Source organism: Nannobrachium achirus, assembly GCF_963921795.1.
Source record: "Nannobrachium achirus genome assembly, chromosome: 24".
In the NCBI taxonomy this organism is placed as follows: Eukaryota; Metazoa; Chordata; class Actinopteri; order Myctophiformes; family Myctophidae; genus Nannobrachium; species Nannobrachium achirus.
In genome coordinates, this window is record NC_137831.1 from 42,358,282 (window position 1) to 42,372,266 (window position 13,985).

Genomic DNA, 13,985 nt, shown 5'->3' on the forward strand with positions numbered 1-13,985 from the left:
GCGTTGTCTGGCATCGATTGATCTGAGGCAAAATAAACCCAATCCATGATCTGATAGCGCAGTTACGTCGACGTCTTGAAAGGGGATTGTAGAGAGAGGGGGTGGGTTGACGGGGAGGTGGTTGGTTAATAGAAAAAGCAGCGCGAGAGAGAGAGAGAGAGAGAGAGAGAGAGACTGACTGAGAGAGAGAGAGAGAGAGAGAGAGAGAGAGAGAGAGAGAGAGCGAGCGCAAACGAGGGAGAGAGAGAGAGAGAGAGAGAGAAAGGGAGCGCAAGACAAGTCGCCAGGATACTGCATCCATCCAGTAACAGGGTACAAGTGCCACAGGGGGAAACTATCTCAAAATGGATGGAACAAAGCCTACCTTGGAGTCTAACGCGGAGGAGAGTCAAGACGAGGGACAAGAGAGCAAAGGTAGGCTACGACATATTGCGTCGGTGACATTGTTTTTTGCGCGTTTTGGTTTAGTTTTGTTCCCTCTCGCATCCTCGCCGCCTGGCTGATCGCTTCAACCTGAGGCGTCAATTGGGTATGGCAACAGGGGAAGTGGCTACAGGGGGAAAGTAATACAATGCACTTCTTAAAAATTAATTCATCGTGCCTGTTGATAAGGTATGGCAACATGACGGGTGTCTGTCATGTTGCCATACCTTAGCTTTCGCTGGACTGACGCCACTGGCTTCAACCTGGCAATGGCTTCTCTCGGTGCGCGATCACACAATAGCGACCACCACGGGGGTCCCAATCTACAACATCATCAATGCAAAAAAACAAGAATTGATCCGATCAATATAGCCTACGAACCAGCTGGGGAATTATGAAACGTATTCAAATATGCATAATCGTTTTTTATTATGTCTGACATTTTGGTGCGCGGCAGTCAGCACAGACGGATGAGGGGGGAGGGGGGTGGGGCTGGGAATGGAGATGGGATATGGGGGGGGGGGGGGGGCGGTACGTGGACGGCTCACCGTCTGTTTTATGGAGCATATTAATGCTAATTTGCCTTGCTTTGTTCGTAGCCGTGCGGGATCACACGCCGCCATTACCCTATTTCTAGTTAATGAGGAGGGAAATAAAAAAGGGCCCATAATAAAAGCGTGTCAGTGTGTATGTGGCCGCGCGCAACACGCCTGAGCGCAGGATGGCATTGTTTTGCGAATGTGAAAGGTGTGTGTGTGCGTGCGTGAGCGTGTGTGTAGGCTGTTTCATCCAGACATGGGGATAAATGTCTTGAGATCTCGTTACGTGCGTGTATGCACACAGACACAGGGATCATCAATGGACTGCACAGAAAGAAAGAAAGATCTTATAACAAGGTCCCTCGGCTGATCGAGTATTTGCGCCTGCTATTAGGTGGTCTGTGCGTGTGTGACTGGCTGGCTGGCTGGCTGCGGTGGTTTAAAATCAAATGAAGACATGATCAACTTGATACACTTGACACAAACACACTGGGGGATGGTCAACAACACGCCCATCACCTTAACGCCTCGAAATAGGCCTACATAACGCACTTGGGCTTACTCACAGTCAATTTACACATACTGAATTGAGGCTTTGGAATTTCAATAGATTATCTTATTGAAACACCTTCTAGATACAGCTGTGTGTGTGTGATCACTTAATAGAATAGAATGAAGAGAAGACTCTTCTTCCACAGAGAATGGGAATGGGTGTAGCCTATCTGGTGGTGTGTTTGATGTGGCATTGCAATGTAGTGAGATTGCACCTTTGCCTGGAATGGATGCACTGCAGACTAAACTGTGGACTGTGGACAGATCACTTGTGATTTTAGGTTCTTATTTCCCAACATGCCTGTTCCGTCTTAATAGCCTACACCTGTCGAGAAGAGAGCTGTCATCTTGTTATTAATACCAGTAAGACTCCCTAATCGGTCGCTTATCTCCACAAATATCACAGCCTCCACCTCTCACGTCATACGGGCAGCCATAGTTACACCTGGAATGTTGAATCTCCATATATGGAGATAACCTACCCATCACACAAAGTCTGACCTCACCAGCCCATACCTGGGCATGGACGACTTATATCTCCATATACGGAGATGGCCATATATGGAGATACGATGACATCACAGAGTCCACAGCTGATGATGTGGCGTGATGTCATACAATACACAAACAAGCCCTATATAAAGGGGCAATTCTCACCAGGGAAGAGAGCATTCCCCACTAGCTGAGTATCTTAAGATGGTTGGATGTGATGATAAGCCACAAATAGGCCAAAAGTTTGTTTTACCAATTATCAAGACATACGGGCAGTTGACAGTTTGCCATTGTTACTCATTGAAGTTGAATCTCCATCTGAATCCCTTTTATGCCCATATATGGAGATCCCTGCTCTGAGTATCTGACATCACTAATCCCTTTTATGCCCATATATGGAGATCCCTGCTCTGAGTATCTGACATCACTAATCCCTTTTATGCCCATATACAGTATGGAGATCCCTAACAGAATCCATTTTATGCCCATATATGGAGATACCTGCTCTGAGTATCTGACATCACTGTGATGTCACCTGTTTATGCCTAAATATGGAGATCCCTGCTCTGAGTATCTGACATCACTGCGATCTCACCTGTGATGTCACAGTGACACATCACCTCAGTATCTGTGATGTCACAGTGACACATCACCTCAGTATCAGGCGTTACACGTATACATTGAGCAGGGCAAAGGTGTGACGTGTGTGACGGACGGACGGACGGACGGACGGACGGACGGCCGGTGGAGGTTTTCATACTAAACTGCGACCTTACGGTCGCAATTATACGTGTTCTCTCTCTCTCTCTCTCTCTCTCTCTCTCTCTCTCTCTCGCTCTCTTTCTCTCTCTCTGAATGTATAATTGCATGTTTTCTCTTGCATTTTAGAAATCAACATGTTTGTATAGGTGCCTATTTGGAGGAAAGGGTTCTGTTGCAAAACACCATACAAATGTCAAAATACAAATGTCTGTCATTCATTGTTATATGAGTTAAAGAGAAGGATATCCTTGGAAATAAGCCGCAAGACTCACCTGAGTTTCCTTTTAGTTGACCTTGTACCAGTGTACTGTACTGTCATGAAACTGTACCTTTCCCTATGCAAGCTTCTAATTAGCTCCTTTCGGAACCACTCACTCCACGGCTATGCCGCTCCGAGATGTGGTTCCTACTCCTAGTCACTCCATGCCCAAATGAGGCGTCGCCGGGGGTCGTTCGCCAGGTTTTCAACCGCTCTTACCGTCACCAAGCGTTGTATCCAAAAAGAAATGGTCCTATACCCGTTTCTTGCATCTCTACTTTTTTAGCGGCGGGGGTAATCTAATCGATTTGTTGAAGCAATACTTTAAAAACGCTCACTTTGTCAGCCCGGTCTGTGTTTTTTTGTCAGCCTGTTGCCATTTCTCACAGGGAAATCTCGCAACACGCTCCCATTTCTCGCTTGAGATTAATGGCGAGTCACGTGGTTGCTTCCGTAACATTTCACTGGGAAAACACAGACAGGGCTGATGAAGAGAGCGTTATTAAAGTATTGTTTCAACACAACGCTTGGATTACCCTTTCCGCTAAAAAAGTAGAGATGCAAGAGACGGGTACAGGACCATTACTTCTTGGATACAACGCTTGGTGACGGTAAGAGCGGTTGAAAACCTGGCGAACCACCCCCGGCGACGCCTCATTTGGGCATGGAGTGACTAGGAACCACATCTCGGAGCGGCATAGCCGTGGAGTGAGTGGTTCCGAAAGGAGCTAGCTTCTAATAAATACTTCAATCAATCAATCAGTCAAACCATACAAATCAATTGGTCACTGCTTCGAATGGGATTGGCATGATCCCATGAAAAACTATCAACATTAGTTTTGTTGAATCCCCCCCCCCCAAATATATCTTAAAATATGTTTTCAATTATAGTCTAAAGAGAGCAATGGACCATTTTGACAGCAGACATTTTGACAAGAAACACAGCTGAAGGTAACGTAACGTTAATCGTGGGTGTGTTTCAACACTGTAGGTATTTCAGTATGCCAGCCTGTCCAGGCTGGCACAGGGTGGGAGAGTGTTTTTTGCAGGTCTTTCAGTCCGAGTGTATCATAAAAGCAACTGGGTTAAGGCACCGGAAGCTTGTGATTGGCTGCACGGAGGTGACGAAAGTCAGGGGGACGGAGATACACCTAAACCTAACCTTAACCCCTAACCCTAACCTCAGTAAAACTAACGCTGGTGAATGCTAACCTGGTGAAATGCTAACCTGCCGACGCTGGTGAATGCTAACCTGGTGAATGTTAAACTGGTCGGACCAACGGTGCTTAACCCAGTTGATTTTTTGATACGCTCGGATTGGAAGACCTGCAAAAAACACTCTCCCGGCATAGGACAGCACAAATGAAACAGACACAATTTATGTTTTTACATTCTGCTGTCTTTGTCTGTCAAAATGTCAGCGGTGGTCGTGGAAAGATGGATATCTACTGTAACCAGGGCAGGAATTTCATGGAGGCCGTAAAGGTCGTTGCCCCTCAGTTTGGCCTTGTGCCCCTCAAAAGAATTGCATGACCTGAGGCCACAGTGGCCTTAATGCACCAGCTGACTGTACCACTTTCTCCTCTGTCTCTTTCTTGTCAATATGTAGACACCAGTGTCTATGTCACGGTTTGATAGAGAAACAGTACGGTCGAGAAACGGAGCACTCGTCGTGCGGCACGGGGCGGAACAAGCGGTCGCCACAACAACGTCCTCCAGGCGGAGCCGCTCGATTGTCCACGACATTGCAAGCGGCGCAAAGGCCAGCGGACCTTGGTCCTGCTCTTCGCCCCCGAGCGCCGCAGGCGCGAGTGGCCGCGAAGTTACGAAGCCGTGGTGAATGCAATCGTTATATTTATTCCCAGGCCGTAAGGCCTGGGCAAGCCCACGATAAACGCCCTGTCCAAGTGACTACAATGGAGCGCTCCCTAGCTCATAGTAAGCTAATGGCTAAACACTGCCGAGCTAGGCTAGTAAATAAAGAAAGAGAGTCGCAAACGAGTGACATCAGCGCCTTCACTAGTGAATGGCTGTCGTCGCCATCTGGTGGTGATTGGTGTGTGGTGAACGACAAAACAAGTGCTCTTACAATGAACGTACTGAGTTACCCAAACGTACTGTAACATCTATATCCTGCAACCTTTGTCTCTTTTCTTGTCATAATCCTTAATCTTTCAAATCAATTAACTGTTACAATGGACTAAAATCTTGTTTTATTTGACGGCCCTCCTGCCCTGGCATTTGGCCTTTGTGCCCGCAACAAATGGACAACACAAAAGGCCAAGTGGCCTGACCCAAAAATGACAAGACATTTCAGGCCTGACTGTAACATAACATAAGGGAAGAGAGTGTTGTCATCTCAGTAAAACAAACCATTAATTTTACAAATGCAGTTTTTAAACTAGCTGTGATGTAATGTGCATGGAGGAGGGTGTCCCTAAGCAATGATGATGAAAAAACTATGATGATAGCTCTATGTCTATGACAGGGGTCTTCAACATTTTCATGCCAAGGACCCCTTAGCTGAGAGAGAGATGAAGCAGGGACCCCCACAACCTTTTTATAGATTCCATATAGTTTCATTGTTTGACACACGATCATCAGTGTATTTTGGATTCATGTCCATGTGTGTTTTCAGATATTTATATGAACCGTCAATACTTAATAAACTTGACCTTTCACTCTGTACTTAGTCTGCTCTTTTTCCCCTCTACATCAAACCTCTTTGCCGAAAATAGCCGATCTACAAGCGTTGTGAGCTTGTAGATCTGTAGATCTGCTATTTTTGGCTATAGTTCTCTGAATATGGACGCTAGGGTTCAAGTGGTTATTATAATAAAGGAGAAAAATGTTTCTATCACACAAAGATTTGGAGGACCCCCTGTTGAAGACCCCTGGTCTATGATGATGGGTAGGGAATGCAAGCCAGCTCAAGTATGACCTAGAATGACCCATGTATGCTCTTGTAAAAAAAAAAAAAAAAAAAAAAAAAAAAAAAAAACGAAATAGAAATAGTATCCCACAACCTTAATTAGAATTGCCCCGTGTGTTTGTTTGTGTGTGTTTCCATCTGTAACTCCACGTTCAGCAGTTGTTCAATTGTCTAAAAAACATAATACAAAAATCAATAACGCATGTACCTTGCCCAACATCAACTTTATCACCTTCAGATGTGTCTCTACTTCTCATAATCCCCAAATGTTTAAAATATTTTCCCAAATTTTGGCCTGTAGGCGGCTTTGTCCTGTGATGCGATTTACATCACAAATGGGCGTCAACAATCCCAACTGCCTGCAAGCAGACATGGAGTGAGGGGGAGGGGCGCAGTTCCAGAGAGAGCAACATCACAGTCTGTCTGCTTCACACCAAGGGGCTGTAGGCTAGTTATTCTTATTATACTTTGCCCACTTTTTAGGTCACCTTCAGATGTGTCTCTACTTCTCATAATCCCCAAATGTTTAAAATATTTTCCCAAATTTTGGCCTGTAGGCGGCTTTGTCCTGTGATGCGATTTACATCACAAATGGGCGTCAACAATCCCAACTGCCTGCAAGCAGACATGGAGTGAGGGGGAGGGGCGCAGTTCCAGAGAGAGCAACATCACAGTCTGTCTGCTTCACACCAAGGGGCTGTAGGCTAGTTATTCTTATTATACTTTGCCCACTTTTTAGGTCACTCTGGTATGCCTACCGTACCAGTACATTTTACAATGGCAGTGTGGCATTCTTATCTGTCTAATTCAGGTTCTGGGGCTTAGAGGGGTCTATTCCAGTGATGAGTGATGTCAGAAATAGGACTAAATTTAAGGACGGCCTGCTTGTTGTCTGTGCCATCAGACTTTAGTCAAGTGTGTGTGTGTGTGTGTGTGTGTGTGTGTGTGTGTGTGTGTGTGTGTGTGTGTGTGTGTGTGTGTGCGTGTGTGTGCGTGCGTGCGTGCGTGCGTGCGTGCGTGCGTGCGCATGTGTGCGTGCGTGTGTGTGTGTGTGCGTGTGTGTGTGTGCATTTGACAGCTGGAATGCTGCGACCATAAGCTTATCACTCGTTAAGATGCTGAAGATTTGCGGTGAGAGCTAGAAGCTGAAATGTAGCTTGGGGTTGTGTGTCTGTCGCACATGTGTTGTGATGAAAAACACTGTTTAGAAAGTAATTTACTGTCGCACTGGTTTCACTTATAGACTTACAACAAAACAAGAATTGTCTACAGCAAAGGGAACAGACAGTGGATGTCACAGGGTTCAATGTGTGACAATCAGTTTGTCATAACGTTACTCGTGTCTGATGTTGAGATCTCTGGGTAAAAATGGGCGATTGGACAGGGCTGTAAGAAGTGTTGGATTGTATTTCAAAGGCTTGGTCTTCTTCAAAGATCAGTTTACCCCACTGAGATCTGTTCAGTAATGTCAAACGTTCTCAGTGAGTATTACTATCCGTATACACCACTTCAATAAAAGATTGCATTCCGCTGTAGGTCACACATTACTGTTCATAATGAATTAGGTAAAATATTTGTTTACTTTTGTGCACTCGCTGCCTAATATAACCTACAGAGGGTGCTACAGTTAGCATTCCTGGTTCCTTTAGGACAAGGGTCTTCAACCAGTAAGACTCCCTAATCGAGAGATAAGCGACCGTAGGTCACATGTATACACAAAGAGGGCAAAAATGTGTTTTTCCAAAATCTTCCTGAGCCATGTTGATGACATGAGTGTAGACATACTGTGTAGTGATTTTCGTGATTTTAGGGCAAAATCTGTAGGAGCAGTGTCCAAAAATGTGTTTTTAAAAATCGGCCTGAAGGTGGCGCTATATGGGACAGATTCATGTTGATGGGATGAGTGTAGACATACTGTGTAGCAATTTGCGTGATTTTAGGGCCAAAACTGTAGGAGCAGTGGCCAAAAATGTGTTTTAAAAATCGGCCTGTAGGTGGCGCTAGAAGAGGGCCATGTGAGAAATGAGGGGTGGGGTCTCCGCGTTGCCTTGGCGGACGAATAGGTACCGGCCCCGGCTCTCCCGGACGCTCCTAGGCCGAGTTAGGGCATTTGGTATTTTTTTTTACACCTGGGGGTCCCCCAGGGACCTGGGGGTCCCTGGAACTCCGGGGGTCCTTGGAGGTTGTAGTTTGGCAGGCAAGGAGTTTGTGTGCAAAATGTGGCATGGATCGGGGCAACGGTTGCGGAGATATGAGCAGGGCAAAAGTGTGACGTGTGAGGTGTGACGGACTGACGTGTGACGTGTGAGGTGTGACGGACTGACGCACGGACACCTGGTGGAGCTTTCTGTAGTAAGTGCGACCTACGGTCGCAATAAGGGGTCCGGGACCCATAGGGGGTCCTCAGAGTTACTATAGGGGGTCCTCCAAATGATAGAAACCTTTTCCGCCTTTTATATTAACCACTCGAACCCTTGTGTCCTTATTCTGAGAACTTAAGCAAAAAATAGCAGATCTACACAAAGCCTCGCGTTCTAAGGTTTTTTGAAAAACCTATGTTTCTAGGTCAGTGGTGCTCAAACCTATCCATGTGAAGGACCCCCAAAATGATGTGTTTGGCCACAGACCCCCATCTCAAAATATTTAGTTCCAGGGACCCCCCAGAAGCAAAATTTGAGTTACAAATGTTCGCTTAGAAAATACATATATTCAAAGATTTGCACACATTTTCATGACTTTTCAAAAATAGCAGATCTACAAGCTCACAGCGTGGCACTGTGAGCTTGTATATCTGCCTTTTTTCAATAGCTAAAGGCCCCTCCACCTTGGGCCCTAGTAACTGAGTCCCGCTTTCCCCCCCATGTGTGACGCTCCTGCAAGGTTTCCACCCGGCCACGACGATGTATGATCCTTGATGGCTTCCCACCCTAACACAGTGACTGTTTGTTGGAGTGGCCCGCCTGGCCAAGCCAGAGGCACTACTTTCTAACCCTCTATGCCTCCAGGACGCCCCAGAATGGCTGTAGTAGTATTTGATGTTGAAGGACAATCTATGCTGCTTTCATTTTCCTGCTTCAGACAGCATTGATGGACTTAACGTTCCAAGTTTTATTTGACACAGTTAATACAATTTGTACAATATGCAAGGAAATGCTTGTTGGCCAGGCATTAGCCTCGGAAACCCAGGCTTATTTTGGTGATCGGAAGAAGAATAAGCCTGGGCAGTGGGCAAACCCCCCTATAACTGTGCTGGTTCATGACATTTTAATTGTATAAAATACATTTAGCCGTTCAGATATCTTATTTTACATCAGCATTGTTCATGTGAACTGGTTTGTTTAGACTTATCCATTATAATGATAAAATCGCTATGATTTATCACTCGTTTTCCACCGCGGATCACCTCCCCATTTACTCAAAGCGGACAGCAGCAGGAGTCATGTCCCCCTCCACGTCATTTCGAGACGCCGGAGCACCCGGCGAGATCCGCCGGCCAACAAATAATGTCTGCGTTAGTCTAGAGTAGCCAGGCATAGTCCAAAAATAGAATAGCAATACAAGGAGATACTATACATCAGTGATGTTACTAGGTTTTCAATGTAATGGGTCCCGGGACCCACAGGTGGTCATTCAAATGGGTCCCAGAAAAGTTTTATGAGTCCTCAATACAATGTTTTCGAGCGGTGTGAGCTTGTAGATCGGCTATTTTCAAAATGTTTGCCTATTTCTTATATTTATTTTACAATTTGGCTAATGTTTGAACTTAGAACTATGATTTCTAAATACACTAGTCTACAGACACCCATTTAATTATATTTATATCACTGGGACCCCAATTTATATTAAATGTTAAAATACTAGAGTACAAATGGAACAGGTCCATTTGGTTCCATTTGTTCACCGAGTTACAGACCCATAAAGTTCTATTTGGTTCCTAACTATCATTTATTTGGGGACCCCCTGGAACTCCCTCAAGGACCCAGGAACCCACTTTGAGAACCACTAGTGAAAATACTAGTTTTTAGCTGTTCCAGGTTTAACTGATAATAAATCTTTACAGTGTTTATCTTACGCAATACATTAAAAAACGAATTAAACTATCTAAACTAATATAGCAACTTAAGTAGAAGAAGTAAATTATTTTAACATGGACTCCAATGGAGGCGCATCCCCGGGACCCCAGGACCATGACATGAATGAGTGAGTGATTGAATGAGTTTTTGATGCGGGATGCGCACGTAATGACATCACTGATACATTATACAGAGTTTTGTATGTTCTGTGTGCAATATCACATGCAAATGAATATGTGATAAGTGGTGATCTTGGCAAATGTGCAATGGACATGCAAATGCCTATGGATTCTATACAAATACTACAGCAAGAGACAGTAACTGTATAGACTATGGAATAATGTACTGTAGTCAGGTTTGTATACTAGTGTAACTAGACTACTGTATGTAAATAAATAAATATTTGCCACATAATTTTGAGATACTGTACAAACATGGAAGTAAATACAGTACATAAGTCAATAAAACACGTAACATATCGTCACTGTCGGGCAGAAACCTCGTATCTCCAAGTTTCAAATGTGTACGTTCTTTGGCAAAGTAAAGCCCCGCTTCATCATACAAGGCCGTCGCACAAAAGTAGTGAAAACAGCAGATCTACAAGCACACAACGCCTCACGGTGCGAGTGGTGGGTTTGTAGTTCTGCTGTTTTCGGCTAAAGTCCTCAGAATATGGACGCTAGTGGTTAATATAAAAACGGAGACAAAAGTAACACAAAGATTTGGAGGACCCCCTGTAGTAACTCTGAGGACCCCCTAGGGGTCCCGGACCCCCTGTTTAAGGCCCCTGCTCTATGTCCAACATTCTGCTTGATGGCCTGCACTCATGTACAGTTAGAGTACACGTTCAATGTAAACTGTGTTACGGTTATGTTTACAGACTTAATTGCAGACAGTACAGTAAATGGGGGTTCATGGTCTTGATTGGAGGAGAAGAGAGTCTCTTTAGTGCCGTGCATGACTAGGGCTGCCACGATTATGACATTTTACATGACGATTAATTGTCACTCTAACAATTGCGATTAACAATTTAATTGTGTTTTTTGTCGTTGACAATTAGATTTTTGGCTTTTAGGCTTTGAAGTTGCACATGGCAATTATGACACATAACTTAAATATAAAAATATACGATTATGCAAAATAATTGCGATTACCTCAAATAACTGTGATTAGACGATGTCTAATTATACAGTATGTAATAATTGTGACAGCCCTATGCATGACACTGAGTGAAGCACCGTTTATGAACTGGAAAATGAGTGCTGAACGCAGACACTGTTCATAATCCCAGCGAGAGGGGACATACACATTGATCTTTTTGCCTGATTGCTTGGCATAATCTCTAATCTGTACTTCTACAGACGTGCGCTGTGCTCAGGACTCAGAAGTGCTGACACCAACCATTAGAGTGTTCTCCAGTTATTATAGCACATCACATTCAATAGTATGAGATATTTTGAGTATGGCTGCACAATTCATTGCAAAATCTTTACATTTATTGTTACAATATTATACACAAAATGTCTTTAAATATCTATCCATCCATCCATCCATCTTCAACCGCTTATCCGGAATCGGGTCGTGGGGGTAACAGTTCCAACTGAGATTTCCAGATTTCCTTATCCCGAGCAACTTCCTCCACTCCCCCAGATCCATCTGGTCTTTGGTCTGCCACGGGGTCTCCTCCTAGTGGGACGTGCATCGAGGACCTTCCTAGGAAGGCGCTCGGGGGTCATCCGTACTAGATGCCTGAACTACCTAAGCTGACTCCTTTCCAAGGAGCAGAGGTTCTATTCCAAGTCTCTCTCGGGTGACTGAACTTCTCTCACCCTATCTCTAAGGGAGATGCCAGCCACCCGTCTGAGAAAACTAATTTTGTACACTTGCACCCGCGAACTTGTACTTTTGGTCATGACCCACATATCATATATTTTTCTACAGAGAAAGTATTGACATAGATTTCTAAAGCCGGTATTCCAGTGCCAACTGAAAAAGAGAAGGCTACTGACATAATGACTCGTTATATTTGTCATCATCTCATAGCCTTAAACTCTTTAGCTCTCTAGACTTCGTTATACAATAAATAGTGAAAATAGCCTGATCTACAAGCTCACAAGACATCGCATCACAACGTTTTGTGAGCTATCTTTGGCTAAAGAATATGGATGCTAGGGTTCAAGTGGTTATTATAAAAAAGGGGGGAAAAAATCACACAAAGATTTGAAGGACCCCCTAGGGGTCCCGGACCCACTGTTGAAGAACCATGGTCTATAATGAAAGACGTGCAGACACTGGAATCAGATTAACTTAGAGTTTGCTACATTAAAGCTATACTATGTAACATTTTTAATAAAACAAATCTTAAAATTGTCCTAACTATTAAATCGCTGAAGTTTTAGAACACCCACTCTGTTAATTTCAGGCAATAGCCTTTTCTTATTATGTTTTCTACTACCGCCGTGTGGCCGTGACCGGGACTGTTTTTCCTTCCCTTTTTCCTTTTTCTTTCCATCATTCCATACGTGTCTCCCAGATGATACACTACCGGCCAATCACAGCGCGCATCATAAAGGACCGGCCAATCACAGCGCGTCTTGCCGTCTTCTCAGGAGGTAGCTTGAGGAACGCGAGACCACTCTATGGATTCATCTCGGCGAGGGCAAGGCAGTCGCGGTGGTCCGCGGCAGCCCCGGGTGAAAACGACCAGACAAGACCGTGTTTTTTGTAAAATACCTGCAATACCGCTACTGACCAGTAGTCGAGCAACTTCCAGAGTATAGCTTTAATTATGGATATTTGAATCTTTGATGGAGAGAGAGAGAGAGAGAGCCTTCCTGGCCTTCCTGTTCTCAAAGTTATTGTTATCGATCGCGAAACATCCATATTGAACGAGCTCAACTTCATTGTCTTTCTAAGGAGCTGTTCACACAGAAAGCATTTATTGAGCTGCCTGTGCATTTCTGCTAGGGGTGGGCGATATGGAAAAATACAATATCACAATATTTTTCATGTTGGTTTTTATGGTTACTTAACAGTACAACCACCTACAGTACAAGAAAAACTAAAAGAAAAAGGAGTAACAGACCATTTAGACCAGTGGTCCTCAAAGTGGGGTCCATGGACTCTCTTGGAAGGTCTAAATTGACCCTTACGCAATGAATCTCTTGTTATTAACAATTCAAAAAGGCTCCCTCATTGTATCACAATATATACGATATCTCTGAAAAGACATATCGTGGAGTCATTGTATCGTCCCAACGATATTTATCACCATATCACCCACTGCTAATTTCTGCCATGCATTTCTAAGCTACGAGCGTTCTTTCCAAAAAAAATATTCAGTGCAGTTGGTGTCCAGCGTTTCTTTACCCAAGGTAAACTCATGTAACCTCAACTTTTGAAGAGATGCGCCGCTCACTTCCCTATTGGAGCGCCACACCCACAAGTGTCAAACATTGTGTGTAGGCGTTTTGCTCAGTGCATGTGCAGCGCTCTGGACATGATATTCAAAGCTCTCTCTCTCTCTCTCTCTCTCTCTCTCTCTCTCTCTCTCTCTCTCTCTCGCCAGCTTTCTTCTTTGTTCTAAATGAGTGACTTGACCTGTGTGAACATACCTCCTTTCACTGTTCCCACCTTGCCTCAATCCATCCATACCGACCCACCCACACACACACACACACACACACACACACACACACACACACACACACACACACACACACACACACACACACATGCATGTGTGTAAACTTGTGCATGTGTGTAAACTTGTGCACGGTGCGAGCACCATCGCAGCATTACATAACGTGGCGTCTGCTTGCCATTCTTGAGTTGCTGGTTTTCAGATCCGATCCATGAGATTACAATATCTTAACCGTGGTGATGGCGGGTGTGTTTGTATATGTATAAACTCAGTCTACACCAATAATGATGATACATATTGTTGATAACAT

General features: G+C 44.4%; 1 protein-coding gene across 1 annotated transcript in view; it reads left to right on the top strand.

The window, feature by feature from the left end:
- Positions 1 to 344: 344 nt before the first annotated feature.
- LOC308279995 (neuronal membrane glycoprotein M6-b-like) overlaps positions 345 to 13,985 on the top strand; it is a gene marked incomplete at both ends in the record, with an annotated part of 74,055 nt that continues 60,414 nt past the window's right edge. The window contains one exon of the mRNA XM_080720233.1: positions 345 to 414. Within this exon, the coding sequence (XP_080576359.1) occupies positions 345 to 414 (70 nt within the window). The remainder of the gene's footprint in view (positions 415 to 13,985) is intronic.